General features: G+C 37.8%; 1 protein-coding gene and 1 non-coding gene across 3 annotated transcripts in view; both read right to left on the minus strand.

Moving 5' to 3' along the window:
* Window positions 1–15920, minus strand: part of LOC103784745 (putative ankyrin repeat domain-containing protein 20A2) — a 41323-nt gene extending 25403 nt beyond the window's left edge. Inside the window, exons 1-6 of one of the 2 annotated variants that reach the window (XM_055091852.1) lie at window positions 15432–15920; window positions 11997–12111; window positions 11661–11834; window positions 7677–7783; window positions 6500–6637; window positions 3857–3912 (exon numbers count right to left, since the gene is read on the minus strand). In XM_055091852.1, the coding sequence (XP_054947827.1) occupies window positions 3857–3912; window positions 6500–6637; window positions 7677–7783; window positions 11661–11834; window positions 11997–12111; window positions 15432–15634 (793 nt within the window). In that variant the 5' untranslated portion in view covers window positions 15635–15920. The remainder of the gene's footprint in view (window positions 1–3856; window positions 3913–6499; window positions 6638–7676; window positions 7784–11660; window positions 11835–11996; window positions 12112–15431) is intronic. The other variant, XM_034951662.2, reaches the window with a different exon arrangement.
* Window positions 5016–5122, minus strand: LOC117978687 (U6 spliceosomal RNA). Its single transcript, XR_004669375.1, has one exon. It is a non-coding gene; the product is annotated as a U6 spliceosomal RNA (small nuclear RNA).
* Window positions 15921–16562: the final 642 nt, after the last annotated feature.

The raw sequence follows: 16562 nt of genomic DNA on the forward strand, positions 1-16562 counted from the left end.
AGACAGAGTGAGACTCCATCTCAAAAAACAAAAAGATATTCACTGTCTATGCATCCCAGGATCTCCAGAACAACAATTAAATAAATAAATAAATAAATAAATGGCTGGGGGCAGTGGCTCATGCCTGTAATCCCAGCACTTTGAGAGGCCGAGGTAGGTGGATAACCTGAGGTCAGGAGTTCGAGACCAGCCTGACTAACATGGTGAAACCCCATCTCTACTAAATACAAAAAATTAGCCAGGCATGATTGTGCATGCCTGTAGTTCCAGGTACCTAGGAGGCTGAGGCAGGAGAATCATTTGAAACTGGGAGGTGGAGGTTGCAATGAGCCAAGATTGTGTCATTGCACTGCAGCCTGGGCAACAAGAGCAAAACTCCGTCTCAAAAAAATAAGTAAATAAAATAAAAAATAAAGATATTCACTGAACCTGTTACTATGATATATTTAAGCAAGACACGGTGACCCTAAAAATTAGAGATCATTGAAGACCAAAGTAACAACATGCGGTCATTACTTCTCAAATTGAACTATATAAAATATATAAAATAAATAAATTTAATTGCATGCTTAGGTAACAAAATATTGATAAAAATAATTGAATATTTTATCTTATTTCATAATTCTAAACAGGGATTTAGCACAATATGAAAACTAGACTATTCATGTAATCAAAATAAAGGACAATTTTTATTCTAATTTTAACTCAGAAATTATTTTGCTTATTTAATTTAACAATTTTACTGAAAGGTTAATGAGATAAATAGGACAGATTATAATTACCTAACATTGCTATGGTAACTTATATACAAATAGCTGTTCATCACCAAAAGTCAAAAAAGTAACAAGCACTGCAACTTAAGATGGATCATACAACAGAAATTAGTACCAAGTTACCTTATCTTATAATATTATGTTATTAAAATGAAATTTTAAAACAACACCAAAAATTAAGTTGGGGTTACAAGTGTTGTGCAGAAAAGATTTCATATAGCAGGCAAGAGGCTGCCATCCTTAGAAAGGCCTGCATGCAAGGCTGGCCCTTGGCTGGTGTTTAGGAAATTGGAAAAGGGAGGGTTTCCACCATTCCCTGAGAAGAGTGGCTCACTGTGTCTAAAGTGCTTATAGAAACAGTGTATTACTCTAAACAGCTGCTTTCCTTGCAAGAGTCTGGAATTTGGGTACATGTGAGGGAGAGCAACCTCCATAGAAAAACTTGGGCACTTAGTCTCTAATGAGACTCTGGTACTGGTAGACATCACTGCACATATGTTGTCAAAATGTGAGCCTGGGAGAATTAAGCAGATCCCGGGAACTCCACAGGACAGAACTCCTGGAGGCTTGTGCCTTGTTTCCTCCAGAATTGACCACATGCACCTTTTTCCTCTACTAATTTTGCTTGTCCCCTTCCTTGTTATCAATTAAAGATCTGAGTATGACTATTTGCTGAGTCCTGTGAGTCCTTCTAATGAACCACCAAACCTGGGGTGGTCTTGGGAAACCTTGACACAAATTCATTGTGTAAGATTTGTATTAAGTTGATATGATACGTGTAACTGTAATCAGATGGTTATTTCACAGAATAACTTTACCTAATCTGTTTTTCTTTTCTTTTTTTGCCTTGATATTTGACTTGGAGATTCTTGTATTTCTATATCTATCCAATTGAATAAAGCCATAGAAGGAATAAATGAAAAAATAATGTCAGAAAATAACGTGAAATAAGCAGCAATCCTCTTTTATCCGAATAAAAAATAGAGAATCTGGGTGATTGACAATATGTTCTACAATATGAATGTTTCTAGAAACAAAAATGAAAAAGTGGTCAATTTTCTGCAACTCAACTGGGCTTCATTCCTTTTTATAATAATTTTGAAGGCCAGGTGCAGTGGCTCACACTTGTAAATCCGAGCATTTTGGGAGGTTGAGGCAGGAGGATCACTTGAGCCCAGAAGTTCCAGACCGGCCTCGGCAATATAGTGAGACCTCATCTATTAAACAAACAAACAAACAAAAACCCTTAAAAAGAAAATTAGCCAAGTGTGGTAGTGCATGCCTGTAGTCCCAGCTACTTGGGAGGCTAAGGTGAAAGGATCATTTAAGGCCAGCAAGCAGAAGTTGCAGTGAGCCAAGATGGCACCACTGCACACCAGTACTGACAACAGAGGGAGACCCTGTATTAAAAATAAATAAACAAATAAATAATTGTGTATCAGGCCAGATGTAACCACACAAAACTGTAGTCCCAGCTACTCAGGAGGATGAGGTAGGAGGACTGCTTGAGCCCAGGAGTTCAAGGCTACGGTGAGCTATGATTGCACCAATGAATAGACACTGTATTCTAGCCTAGGCAACATAGAGAGACCCCATCCCCTATGATAATAATAATTGATTAATTGTGCATCATTCAAGTAAATTGTATAACTGGAGAAAAACATATGACTATTGAATATACTATTATAGTCTACTACTGACCATAGAGTTCCTGTTTACTTGCTTCTAATCTTTTTCTTCATTTCTCATAAAACTAAAAACATGATTTAAACCCATTAAAGGCAGTTCATCACAAAACAAGTCAAAAAGTCAAAAGAATTGCATCCAAACAGAAGGATGCATTATCCACCGCTCTCTGTGAACAGTTGGATTTGGTCATTAAGAATCAGCAGGACTTTTAACTTTGTGTCTGTGGGCACACGTGTGTGCACATGTGCACGTGTGTATGTGTATGTATGTAAACTATGACAGATAAAATCATTTTGCTTGTGTACGAATATGTAATATAACTTGTGCTCCTCACAAAGGAATTGCTTTTCCGTCTTCTGTGCTCAGTAGCTGTCTTCAAAAAATAATCTCCTATTTGTATGGGTGCACACTGGTTCAGTTCTACAGTTCTTATTGCCATTTATTTATGGTACCGGAAAGGGATTGCTGAGTTCCTGGTTCTAAAGATAGTTACTTTCTTAGTGACACAAATCAATATGTAATACAGTTCACCCTTCAACAGCAAGGGTTTCAACTGCAGGGATTCACTTATATGCAGATTTTCTTCTGCCTCTGCAACAGAGAGACAGCAAGATCCACCTCTCCTCTTCCTCCTCAGCCTAATCAACCTGAAGATCATGAAGACCTTTGTCAGGACTACTTATGCTTTATGAAAAGTCAATATGTTTTTCCTGATGATTTCCTTTCTAACAGCTTCATTTCTCTAGCTTATTTTATTGTACGAACACAGTATATAATAATGCAGCACAAACAAAATAGGTGTTCATCAACTGTTTATGTTATCAGGAAGGCTTCCAGTCAATTGTGGGCTATTAGTAGCTAAGGTGAAGGAATCAAAAGTTATACTCAGATTTTCAACTGCACAGGGATCAGAGTCCCTCACCCCCACATTATTCATGGGTCAACTGTAGTTATTTGTTTACTAAATATAAATAATTTATTATAAAAATGAAATCAAAGATCCATTTGTATAACAAGTCCAATTTGTTATAATGTGACTATAGAGGAAACATACAACATACTAACTTAAAAATCTTTTTTCTTATTTATGCAAAAATATTATATAGGATTTTAGGGATCATAATTAAATAAATGAATGTTTTCAGACAATAATGTTTGAGATTATAAATTAGCTACAACTACCTTCTTAAATAAATCTGAATTTCAAACTAAAGAAGTTAAATTTTAAAAATTAATTTACATATGTATATACATATATACACATTCAATTTACACATATTTTTAAACTGGTCTTTTTTGACTGAAACTACCTTAATCTTACATCTTACTTTGTATTTTCTTATCAAGAGTAGGACCACCAAGAGAAGTAAGAAATTCACAATCAGAAGTCTTACCTGATTTCCCCTTTTTAAGTATCTTCTTTTTATGTTCCAAAATTTGTTGTTGAATTCTACGTATACAAAAGTAATAAATAAAATTGCTATTTTTATACTGAAATAAAAAATATTTACCAAACATATTAAATTCCAAAACACTTTCAGGCAATATCAGACCTAATATCAGAATTTTAATGTCCCATACACTTCAAATTTGTAAACCTTACAAGCTTATTAAGCTTATAATTAAAGAAGAAAAGAAAGTGAAGTACTCATAAATGGAGGAAGCACAGCTCAGTAAATGAACTCTAGTTAGCTGGATATCATACAAAGTGTCCTGCACTCAGAGTAAGTCCTCGCTCTGTAACCAAAATACCTCGCTCTGTAGGTATTTTGTCTTCAGACAAGTTGCTTCTCTTAGGCTCCATGGTTTCTTCTAAAAAATAAGGATTCTGCTACTTTACTTCACTAGGTTGTTTGGAAGATGTAATGAGATTACATGTTTAAATGTTCAGAGAAATAGTAAAGCAATGGAATAATTTATTCTTGAACTTTATTGCTGAAACCATTTTGGAATCCCAAATAATGCTCGGTGTGTGTTTTTCTATAAGTTCTAATATTCAAATGTTGCAGTTTTCAGAAAATGTTATTAAGTGCTAATTTTGGTTATTACTTGTATTCATTGTGGCTTGTAATTCAGGGCATTTTACCTAATTCATAACTTATTACTAAATTTCTATATATATAAATTTAGTGAGCTCATCACTGAGCTCATCAATCACACCAAGGGCAGAAAACTAATAGGTGTCAAAACCTGGCTTGGACAACTACCACTCCTTCTCTACCTTCTCAAACTCTGAGCCAGCAGATCTGTGCTTGGCTGCTGGATCTCCATGGTCCTCTCCAACTAACAGACAAGACAAAACCCTGCTTTGATTGTTTTTCAGTTCCATGAAGGAAATGCAAGTTGACATTTTCTCATTTCCAAGACATGTACTAACAACATGTAACATCCCCTTATTACTCAGCTCTGTTCCCATTTCAGAGATCACCATACATCAATAGTTTCATAGCGATAATCACAATTTCAATATTGCGTGTCACCTGTTTTGGTTTTGCTCACACTGCTTCCTTGGAGCTACTCAACAAATAGTCAAATGGCCTTCCTGGGACTATGCAAAATATGGAATGTTTTCTGAATTTGTGTGCCATCCCTAGGCAGTAGCCATGCTTATCTGCTCTGTATTAATCCAATTTTAAAATATGTGCTGTTGAAATAAGTACAAAGCCCTGTTTGATACATGGATACTCATGAGTCATGGATGAGGCTTAGCTCTATTAAATCCAACTCACTTACTTCAGATTCAGAGAATTTTATTGAATGGCTTCCAGTGAGGTAGAATTTTAAAATATATTGAAAACTTGAGGAAGAGCTGCAAGTTGCCCAGGAGATTTTCATGATTATAGAGACACATTACTTGAGGGGCCAACTGCAAGCTGGTTCCCACTACTCAGTGGAAAGATAACATGGAACATTCTGCTATCTAACCAAAGCTGCTGCACAGGATATAAAAAAGCCTCAAGGTACAGATCTGATAGCAAAAGAGACAGGGAACTCTGATCTCTTCCTGCAACATTATTTGAACATCCCTGACTATTGAGAACAATCCCAACTAATATTGGTTAAAGGAAAGACAAACATGGCTCTCAAAGGATAACATACCATGAAGGCCTAGGCAAAGTCTAGCTAAGACGTGGGCTCCAAATAAGGTTTTTAGTGTAGGGTGAGCATCAACTTGCTCAGTATTTGTGTGGATAAAGCTAGGAGGCCTAGCTGCCAGAGCAGGGTGCTGGGAACAATGACTGAGCACAAGTACGTAAACTAATAAACACCGTAGCTTTGACCTCTATATATGAATCACCATGAAAACTGAGGGGTCTGAATCACTGAAGGCATCCTGGTGGCAAAGGTCAATCATTATCAGATTGCAGGACCGGTTATAATGGCAATAATACAGCAAGTGAGTCCATGGAAACAACAGAATGCTTAGAATGGCCTTTTTTCCCCTTCTTCTGACTTGTAAAGAAAGATTGCCTTCCTTGGACTTAGGAAACCCCTTAGCTTCTTGGAAAATTCAAAGAAGGAAGACACAGGAGAGAGCCCCAGGGGACAATACAAGATTTTCTGTTAAACTGGACATTACAAGACTCAATAACTAATTAGAAAAGTCAGGCCAGGCATGGTGGCTAGCACTTTCAGAGGCCGAGGCAGGGGGATTACTTGACCTCAAAAGTTCAAGACCAGCCAGGGCAACAGAGCGAGACCTTGTCTCTACAAAAAAAAAAAAAAAAAAAGGAAAAGAAAAGAAATCAAAGACATGGCTCTTTTTATCCCATGCATGGGGATTATACTTAGAATAAAATGAGTAACATTGAGATCCCTAGGGATAAAGGTCTCAAAAATCCAGAAAAAATCTCACACTCTACTTCTAACTAATCTAGACTTCTGCTTGATTTCTGGCTAAAAGGTAGACTAACTCTTCGCTATTTCAAACTATCTGAACCAAACTATGAACTCTCACCTAATGTATAAGATGGAGTAGTTGCAATTATTTTAAACTTCAATTTAGCATTAACTGGCCTTTTAACATAAACACTTACTTTGTGAAATGATGAGAAATAGCGTAATCTTCTGCATCTCGTCCACACATGTCTTGAGCGAAGACATCAATATTTTGCTTAAGAAGGATATTGACAATACCTGGTGAGTCATAGTATACAGCAAGCATGAGAGCTGACCTAAAATAACAAAGAAATAACTCCACTCAAGAACCTTAATAAAGACTTTTTTAAAAAGCTAGTTTGATACACTTTACCAATTTAATATCCGCCTCTCAGTGTAGATGTAATAACCATTTGCATGTACTAGCTTGGGTCTATAAGCATCTAGGGTGCTCAAGTGTTCATCTTTGTAAATTGTCACCAAGGCTAAAAGAAAGGGACAACAGGGAAGCCTCTTGTCCCACTGGTGTAAGATATAATACAAGTTGCTAACTTATAGTCCTTTGATGGCCAAGAAACTGTGCTGAGGTCACTTATCTAAAGTAGGCAAAGATTTAGATGAAGATGTCCCCGTTGCTTTCCTAGTCAAATCAGCTAGGGGTCAGATAAGAGTTATCTGCAGGCTGAAAACAACAACAATAATAATAATGACAATGCTAGTAGTCATAAACTAAAAGTCCACACTTTAAAAATGAATAAAACTTGTCAGGTGCAGTGTCTCATGCCTGTAATCCCGGCACTTTGGGAAGCCGAGGAGAGCAGATCACGAGGTCAAGAGATCGAGATCATCCTGGCCAACATGGTGAAATCCCATCTCTACTAAAAATACAAAAATTAGCTGGGCATGGTGGCATGCACCTGTAGTCCCAGCTACTTGGGAGGCCGAGGCAGGAGAATCGCTTGAACCTGGGAGGTGGAGAATGCAGTGAGCTGAGATCACACCACTGCACTCCAGCCTGGCAACAGAGCAAGACTCCATCTCAAAAAAAAAAAAATTAATAAAACTAATACAAAACCCTTTAGCTAATAAAAGATTACAGTACCAAAAACATCTGATTATAAATATCAAACACTGTATATTATAAGAGAAGATGAATCCTACTATATACTATTCTTTATGTTACTCAGTCCAAATATTTGCTGGTCTACCTGATTATTCATGGTGATATTTTTCATTATATGCCAATAATTATGTTAATCTTCTTATTAATATTTCTGACTTGAGTGACCACTCTAGAATACTCAGGTTTTATTTTTAAAAAAAGAACTACTGTACCGTCTCAGCCTATCAACGGCATGTGTACTTGCTTTCTTTTTCAATAAAAATTCCACCATTTTCTCTTTCTTGCAAATTATAGCAAATAAAAGTGGGGTATTATTGTCCTATAAAACAGCAGAAATAAATTAATAATTCACAAAATTACATATTTCTCAACTGAACTGAAAATCTTCTCTAGGATGCTTTGAACTTCAACATACAATATAGAAAGGAAATAAATGAAAAGCAGTCCCTTCATTCTCACTCTTCTGTGCTTTCTGATGTGCTGCGCTTTGCCTTGCAAACAACCCTCCTCTGTCTTCCCGGATTAACTGTGGTCATTGCCAAAACTCACTTTAAACATTTACTAGTCCCAAGAATCCTTGCTTTGATCACAGCACTTAGCATGGTACATTGTAGTCATTTCACTGTTTCCCACTGAAACCAAGAGCTTCTTGAGGCAAGGGCCTAAAACCCTAAGACACAGTAGCAAATATTTTAAGTTTTTTACATTAATTAATGATCTAAATTACTATCTCTAAAGCAGTGTTTCTTAAACTATATTCCAAAGAATATTTGCTTTATCAGAAGTATTATACCCCAAGAGAAAGACTCCATGACCATCTGTATTTGAGAAGTATTACAAAACTGTATTTTATGTCCAATAATCAAGAAATCTCTTTAATTTTACCTAATCCCCCTTTCACAATACTATTTGTGGCAAACATTAACATTTGAGGAATTAAGAGTTTCAGAGATACAGTTGCCAGAGCTTCCCAATACAGGTGGCAGTTTCCTCTGGGTGGTACAAACTTGCTTGATTCACTTCTATCAATGGTGTCAGGATCCCAGATGCCAATGTCAGGCACTCCTGCTCCAAATGGGTCACCATGGAAATGAGCTTTGAATTAAGAGAGATTGGCTTCAAATGCATTTATTTTCCTTATTATTAAATAGTCCATGGGTTTTTCCCCTAATACAAGAGAAGAGATTTTTATCTTTACTGTTAGAAAGCTCAGTATATTCTGTGTAAGAGAGATAGATTTAAAAAACTTAAGAACAAATATTTTAAAAACCAAAACTCAGTAAGAAATACTATTCTCAATTATAATGGTAATCCCGGGACCCTAGTGCAGCTCTACTTTTTAAATCCATTTTTACTGGCTTCCACTTAAATGGCTACTTAAAATTATTTTTTATTTTAGACAAAATATAAATTGGAAATAAAAACATAATGGCTTATCAATAAAAGTTCTCATACTGATCCATATGGATTATTTCTGGCATAATACAAGCCAATAAGTCACTTGCATCTTTAAGGAAGAGCACTGAGGAGAAAGATGTACTGTCTGCAATATTCATAAATTATCCAACTATAACCAGGAATAACCTAAAAAGGCTTCTAGGCATTCTTATGGGCAGAGAATTATTTGTGGTATATATAAAGAAAAGAGTTAAAAACTTCTAAACTCTAAAATTCAACTCCATAACTGAGGGATTTATATACTCTATAGACTATATATTATAAACAAATACATGCTGACTTAAAAACCTTGAAATTTTTATCAAAATATACTATAATATAGGAGTTGTAAACTCAGATACTTACAAGGACAAAGGAAGGTTGCCTGAGTAAGGGAAGTACTAAGGTGGGCACAGTAGCAAACTGGAGAATACATGCCTTCTATAAAGGGGCAACTTCTGCACAGCAGACCAAAGAATGATAGAAACTCAGGGGACACCAGATTTGATTTTTTAGGATACGCCTGAAGTCCACATTTCTTCACGAGTCTTCTAAATTTTACATGTTGATTCAACTTATAGAGGCAAACAAACAAATCTGTGTACCACATTAGAATATAGCCCTTGTTTTTTTTATATTCACTATTAATGTGTTACTAAATGGTTGTGTATAATCCAAGTATTTGCATGTAAAATATTTTCTTTCTCTGGTATCATATGTTCTACCAAAAAATCAGGCTCTCATATATAATAAAAATTGCTAAAAAGACTCACAATACCTGCTTCAAGAATTTTTCCAACATGTATTCATTTAAAATGTTTGTATATAATTTTCCCAGATTGTTAACCAAATAGATAATTGGTTCACAAGACTGCTAAAACTAAATTATTAAAAGAATTCCTATCTATATTCTTATTAACTTCATGGATTTCAGTGTTTAAAACTGACATTTTGGGTATGCTAAAGTTCTATAAACTTAACATACTGAGATAGTTCATAATAAAACTTCAACTAAAAAAAATAGTTTAGGATTTGCTACTATTCTAATTGAGAAAGCCCAACTTGTAATGAACATTTGTTGACACATAATCACCTGCGTGGTGACAAAGGGACATGAAATCATGAAAGGGTCAGCCTCTACGTATTGAAAGATTACTCATAAGCAAATTTCTGAAGACTCTCTGAATGGTAGTGAATGATTCATGGTGGGAAGCAAAACATGTTATTCTGTAAGCTGAGAGATATTGCCAATGATATTTCCTTTCACTTCCCAGTCACAGATGTAGAGAAAGACAGATAAGTCAGGCTAATATTATTGAAAAGGAGAACTTTGAAGGAAGTGGCAACTATCAAATGCCAACTCTTCTAGAGATTTCTTACATTTTTGAGATACAGAAATTTATATATTGCACTTATCTATTCTGGGGTTTTTAATCAAGAGTGTATCCCAACCTTGAAGGTTTTTTGTTTTTTTGTGGTTTTTTTTTTTTTGGCTATTATTGTTGTTAGAGACAAGAGTCTCACTATGTTGCTCAAGCTGGATTCAAACTCTTAGGCTCAAGCTGGGACTACAGGAATACACCACTGTGCCCAGCTTCAAGAAAACATTTTTAAACATGTTCAGGCCTTATTAGGTCTATTACATCAAAATCTTCAGGGGAAAGCCTACAATTGTAGATTTTTAACAAAATGTCCTCAGGTCACTGTAATGCACAATTCTGAGAATTAGTGCAGCAGACAATCACTTCAGTCTCACCTCTCACCCACATGGCTAATTCCTTTATCAGTTGGAGATGTGGCCAAAAAGAGAAAAAGAGTAAGAGATAGTGTCATTTATTAAAACTCCAGTTAAGTTTCCTGGCTATGGGTAGAACAGGGACAAGTAAACTCAAAATCCCACTTGATTTTGCTATTTACAAGCTCCTTATCTCCCACCTTCCCACTAAGACATTCTAGATTTGAGAGGAGCCTTTAGGTTCTTATCTAAGTGGCTGTTTCTGCCAGGATGAGCAATAAGTCAGTTAATAATTTGTTCCACCTTCTGCTGAAGTGTTTCTCACTTCGTCACCACATATTCACTGCCAATCTGGTTTCCTCAGAGTCCTCCTAAAATTCATCTCTAGGCAAGTTGCAACTCATTCTTTTTCAAACCAAAAATTATTAGACCCAAAGCTAAACAGCACCTTGTCTCAACACATAAAACAAACTTAAAAACAAAAAAAAACCTCTTCCTGGCATTTTCCCTCATTATCTAATATCCAAGTGACCTGCATATTTCTGATTGCTCTCTTTCTCCCCTCCCATTTTTCCCTCTTAAGCCTTGCCACTGAGAGATGATACATCAGTTTTTCAGAAAATTAGCAGCAGCAGCAACATGTCCTTTTATTGTACGTTGCTTTAGTTTTGTTTGAGTTTTAAGATAAAGCCTATTTCCAGGGAATATTTTCTTTCATGTGTTGTTTTACACTAATTAAGAAAAAAAAAAAAGAATAAGCCTGTGTAGAAAAAAAGTTGAAAAGGTTTTACCTTTAACAAATTCACAAATATTTTCCAAAGTGCATTTTATAAAGCTGTGCCCTTTAATGCTCTTTAAAAGTATCAATATTTAAAATAAAATCTTAGACAATTAAGTTATTTCAAAATAACTTAATTTGTATTTGCATTCAGGGAATGGTTGAGCTTCCAAATATAAAAAATTGACCCTTACCTATGTCAATGTTAAAACAAATATTTTGGAAAGAAAGTTGATTGACCTATACCTTGTCCAGTGCTTCAATATGTGCACCATGGGAAAGCAGTTTTTCTGCCAGTGAGGTGCTGTCACTATACACAGCATAATGGAGAGCAGTGTTGCCGTAGATATCCTTAAGGTTTGGATTGGCACCATGTTCCAGCAGAATAACGGCACAAGCCTCTTCCTGGCAATGGACAGCCTGTCCGTGTTAGACCAAGAAACAGATTGTAAATTCCAAGAATTCAAAATACACATTCCACAGGTTTCACCAACTAGTTATATGTAAATGAGATCAATTTATTTTAATTCTATATATGTAAATCAAATCCATGTCATGCTGAAAGAGTTGGCTCTAATATACCTGTATCAAAGGCGTCCTGTTTTCTTTGTCACAGATATCAATCTGGCATTTTCTGCTAACCAGGAGATTGACCACTTGCACATGGCCACTGGCACAGGCCAAGTGTAGAGCAGTTCTATGAGAGTAAGAGGATTTTTTAAGAAGCTGTAGTACAATATCTCAAAACATACAATCATTCATGTAATTGTAAAAATTGAATAGCATGTTTTTCCTCTGCCTTCAAAACAAATAATTTTTTGAAGAAAGTACAATACTTACTAGCTCTTATTGCTCACTGCCTTAATGAAAACAACAGCCTATTTGAGTAGAAAGAGCTCAGTCTTTGGATTCGGTTCAACTAGGGCTTGAGTCCTACTTTAAGCCTTGACACTTACCAACTATTGCTTAGCCTTTCTGTGCCTCAACTTCCTCATTAAGAAAGATGACAATAGTAGCTATCTCATAGGACACCATCGTGATGCTTAAATGAGAAGCTATGTAAAGCATGTAGAACAGTTCCTACAACAACTCAATAATTGTAAGATTTTTGTTTTTTGAGACAAAGTCTCACTCTTTTGCCCAGGCTGGAGTGCAATGGTGTAACTATACCTGGAACTCCTGGGTCAAATGATCCTCCATCCCCAGCCTCCTGAGTAGCTGGGACTACAGATGAGCACCAGCATGCCCAGCTATTTATTTAAAAATTTTTGTAGAGTAAGAATCTCACTTTGTTGCCCAGGCTGGTCTCAAACTCCTGGCATCAAGCAATCCTCTCACCTCAGCCTCCCAAAGGTCTGGGATTACAGGTGTGAGCCACTGCACCCAGCCAGATATTATAATTATTACTATTACTACTACTTAACAAAACCATTTTAATTAGGTAGAATGATACAATTATACCTACTTTGCAGGATGACTTAATGAGTAGGTCACATTTTAACACCTCTGACATTGGAATGCCACTTATAATTCATGATTTGTTATAACTATAATTGGTAGCATTTTAAAAAATATCTTATTGATATATAAAATAGCGGGGCACCACGCAATCCATGAGACCTTACATTAAGTAGAATATGGTATACTCAGCAGGTCTAGGGCAGTTCTAGGCATGCAACTGAAACTTAAATACATTTTAGTTCTTAAAGGTACTATGGGGAAAGAGCACTGAAATAACAATAATGCATTTTTTAAACAAATTAATTATTTGATTTTCAAACAACTTGAAGCCAAAGGAAACTCATGATTCAAATGAATACATATGGCTCATTGTATTCAATATTTATACTTAGAGAATATATGCAAATAAGACTTTCCAATGATTAATATTAGTATTTAAGACTGATAAACTTTCGAAAGAGCAGTTAAAGGTTATCTTCTACTATTTTCTAACTTCAGAAATGCTTTTGTTTGAAAGGTGGGAGATAAAGTTTCAAGGAGATTAAGTCCCAATATTCCTATTTTAAATCTCTCAGCTTGTGCAGGCGGGGCAGGTAAACATGAAGTGTTTAAGGATGGACGGGTCCTGAGAGATGGTAGAATATGTCTGCTACATAGCAGGTACTCAGGTTATGCTTGATCCATAAATGGAATGAAAGAATGGATAAATACAGTTGGGGAGTTCAATATTTTTAAATAAACTCCTATAAAGCAATATTTTTGCAATAGTAATTATTTATATGTGTTATTTTATTTTTAAAGAATACAATTAAATTGAAATGATTAATCTATCTTTGTTTGCATAAATGGAATGAGTATATAAGAAAAACATATGTACATAATAAAATATATAGATAATAAAATCTGGAAACAGATAAAAACATTCCCTTTTTACTTCTGAAGAGGCTAAAAGCTCAAAGAAGATAACAACACACACAATAATGATAAAAAATAGAAAGTGAGAAATTATTTTCATCAGCGCAAGATTCATATTCCTCTCTTCCCAAGGATTATTCCATTAATAATAAACTTTTACTAGAAGTTTTGTACTCACTGCAGCAATCACAGATAAGAAAAAGGAAAAAAACTTTACTTAAAATACAAATGCTCAGAAATTACAAATTTTATATTTTGTACATATTTTTGCTAAAACAAGACCATAGTATGTTTGTGTATGTATAATTTAACTAATTTTTTCTCCTTGCTAGCTATAACAAAATACATCTTTGCACATCAACGTACTTCTGTATCTATTGCTACCTTCAGTGGTCACATATTATTCCATCCTATGGATGCAACTGAAATTTATTTATAGGATCCATTCTATGGGTTCTTTTTAAAGTAAGTACTGTGAAAAATAAAGTGCATGTATCTTTATTTCCTAAGGGTATTTTAGTATAATGGAATTCGTGGGTAAAGGGCATACACATTTTTTAAATGTAGTACTTACCATTTTCAAATGAGTACTTTGAAAAGTAATCAGCAACTTAAACTTTAAGCAGCAGTATAAAACATCCTCACAAATATTGTGGATAGAAAACTGTTTCATTCCTCTTTTAGTTTAAATTCTTATACCAGAAATGCGAAGGACTTTTTCCTATGTATATAAGTAACTTGTAGATCTGGAAAAAGGTACTTTGCCTACTTTTAGAGTGTTTGATGATTTGATTTGAAAGAATTCCCTGTAAAATGAAGATGTACTTTTCATCTCATGTGTATGTATAACTGATATATATATTATATCTGTTATATATGTATACATATCAGTAATATATATATATCTTATGATATATAATAAACAACATAGGCCAGGCGCGGTGGCTCACACCTGTAATCCCAGCGCTTTGGGAGGCGGAGGCGGGCAGATGACTTGAGGTCAGGAGTTCGAGACCAGCCTGGCCAACGTGGTGAAACTAAATATACAAAAATTAGCCAGGCATGCTGGCACCTGCCTGCAATCCCAGCTACTTGGGAGGCTGAGGTAGGAAAATTGCTTGAACCCGGCAGGCAGAGGTTGCAGTGAGCCAAGATTGTGCCATTGGACACCAGCCTGGGCAAAGAAGCAAGACTCCGACTCAAAAAAAAAAAAAAGAATATAATGAATTCCCTATAAAATGAAAACATACTTTTCATCTGAAAAAAATATATATATATATAATATAGTAAATATTTTTCAAGTAAGCTCTCTTATCTAAGAACTTTTCGCCCACTGAAATAACTCACGGTATTTTTGATAGGGGAACGAGTTCTCTCATTAGGCACCTCCTATAATGTATATAAACCATGTTTTAAACGTGTACGTTAAAAATAACGCTGTATATGCTTAACTTTGTGAGTTAAATCACTCAAATTCTCCAACTGCTCCAGCCAGGGAATTATGAGGGATGGAAAACAGCTGAGAGTCCGTTTGGCTCCGCCGCTCCGAGGTGCCCGGCGCCCTGCAAGGCCCCGTCCCAGGGTCTGCGGGGAAGCCGGGCCTGGGGGCCCCCTCCCACCCCGGGCTGAGCCCCCCGCTACCTGTGCTGCTTGTCCAGGGCGTCCAGGTCTCCGCTCCTGCGTGCCAGGCAGCGCTCCACCTCCGCGGCGTCGCCTTTGACAGCTGCCCTGTGGATCTTCTGCAGTACGGAGTCGCGGATTCGGTATCCGGAACCCGTGTAGACGTGGTCTACAGAGCCCTGGGCCGTCTGGCCCCTGCGGCTCCCGAAGCCGAATAACTTCATAGTGGTGACTTCTTCTCAGACCCCCAACCACCGGCTCTTGAGCGAGGGCAGCTCCCTGTCACCTTTTCACCACCCGCCTCCCCGACCCCGGCCGACCCAGCCCCAAATCCCCTATCCAACCCCAAAGCCCCGATACAACCCCAAATCCGCTATTTCAAATCTATGATCTACTCCACAATCCGCGATCCAGCCCGGTCCACCACAGCCTTCAGCAGCAACACTCGCAGCCTCCGACCTCTCAGACCGAGTGAGCCTCGCAAAGCCGTTGGGCGCGCGCCTGCACGGCGGTTGCTGCCGGGCTCCCGGAAGACGCTCCCTGGCGGCGCGCGCCTGCACCGCGGTTACTGCCGGGCTCCCGGAAGACGCTCCCGGGCGGCGCGCGCCGGCAGGTGGGGCTGCAGCTCTGGGCGGGCGCCGATGGGCTCGCCGGTTCTCTTGGGATCGCCCGGGCGGCCCCAGGATCGCAGGCGCGCAGCCAGCCAGGCCTGAGAAGGAGGGCCTGTCTGGCCTTGCAGCCCACCCCGCTCCTCCTCGGAAGGGAGATAGGGTGCTGGCAAGGGCACTCCGCGGCCACCTGAGTGGCTTCGCGGATTGTCTGGCTGAACGCTGAGGCTCTGGCCCTGGAGTCTGTGTGGCTAGTGTCAGGTAGCTGGAGAGGGATGGAGGCAGAGTCAGGGGCTGCTCCTTCCCCCACCCGCCCTCACTGCTGCCAGTGCCACACGCGCGGTTTGCAGCTGCAGATCTGGCACTGGCGCAGGATGGCAGAGCTTCCCTTGGATGGCCTCAGGGCCGCAGAGCGCACAGCCCACCTGGCCTCAACGTCCGCTCCTCTTGGACATCTTTCTGGATCCTGGGCCCTGGCGCTGGGCACTCTGTATCCACACGGATGAAACAGCGGCTGCTGGCGGGGCCGGTTGCCTGATTTTGC

Source organism: Pan paniscus, chromosome 11 (assembly GCF_029289425.2).
Source record: "Pan paniscus chromosome 11, NHGRI_mPanPan1-v2.0_pri, whole genome shotgun sequence".
Lineage (NCBI taxonomy): Eukaryota > Metazoa > Chordata > Mammalia > Primates > Hominidae > Pan > Pan paniscus.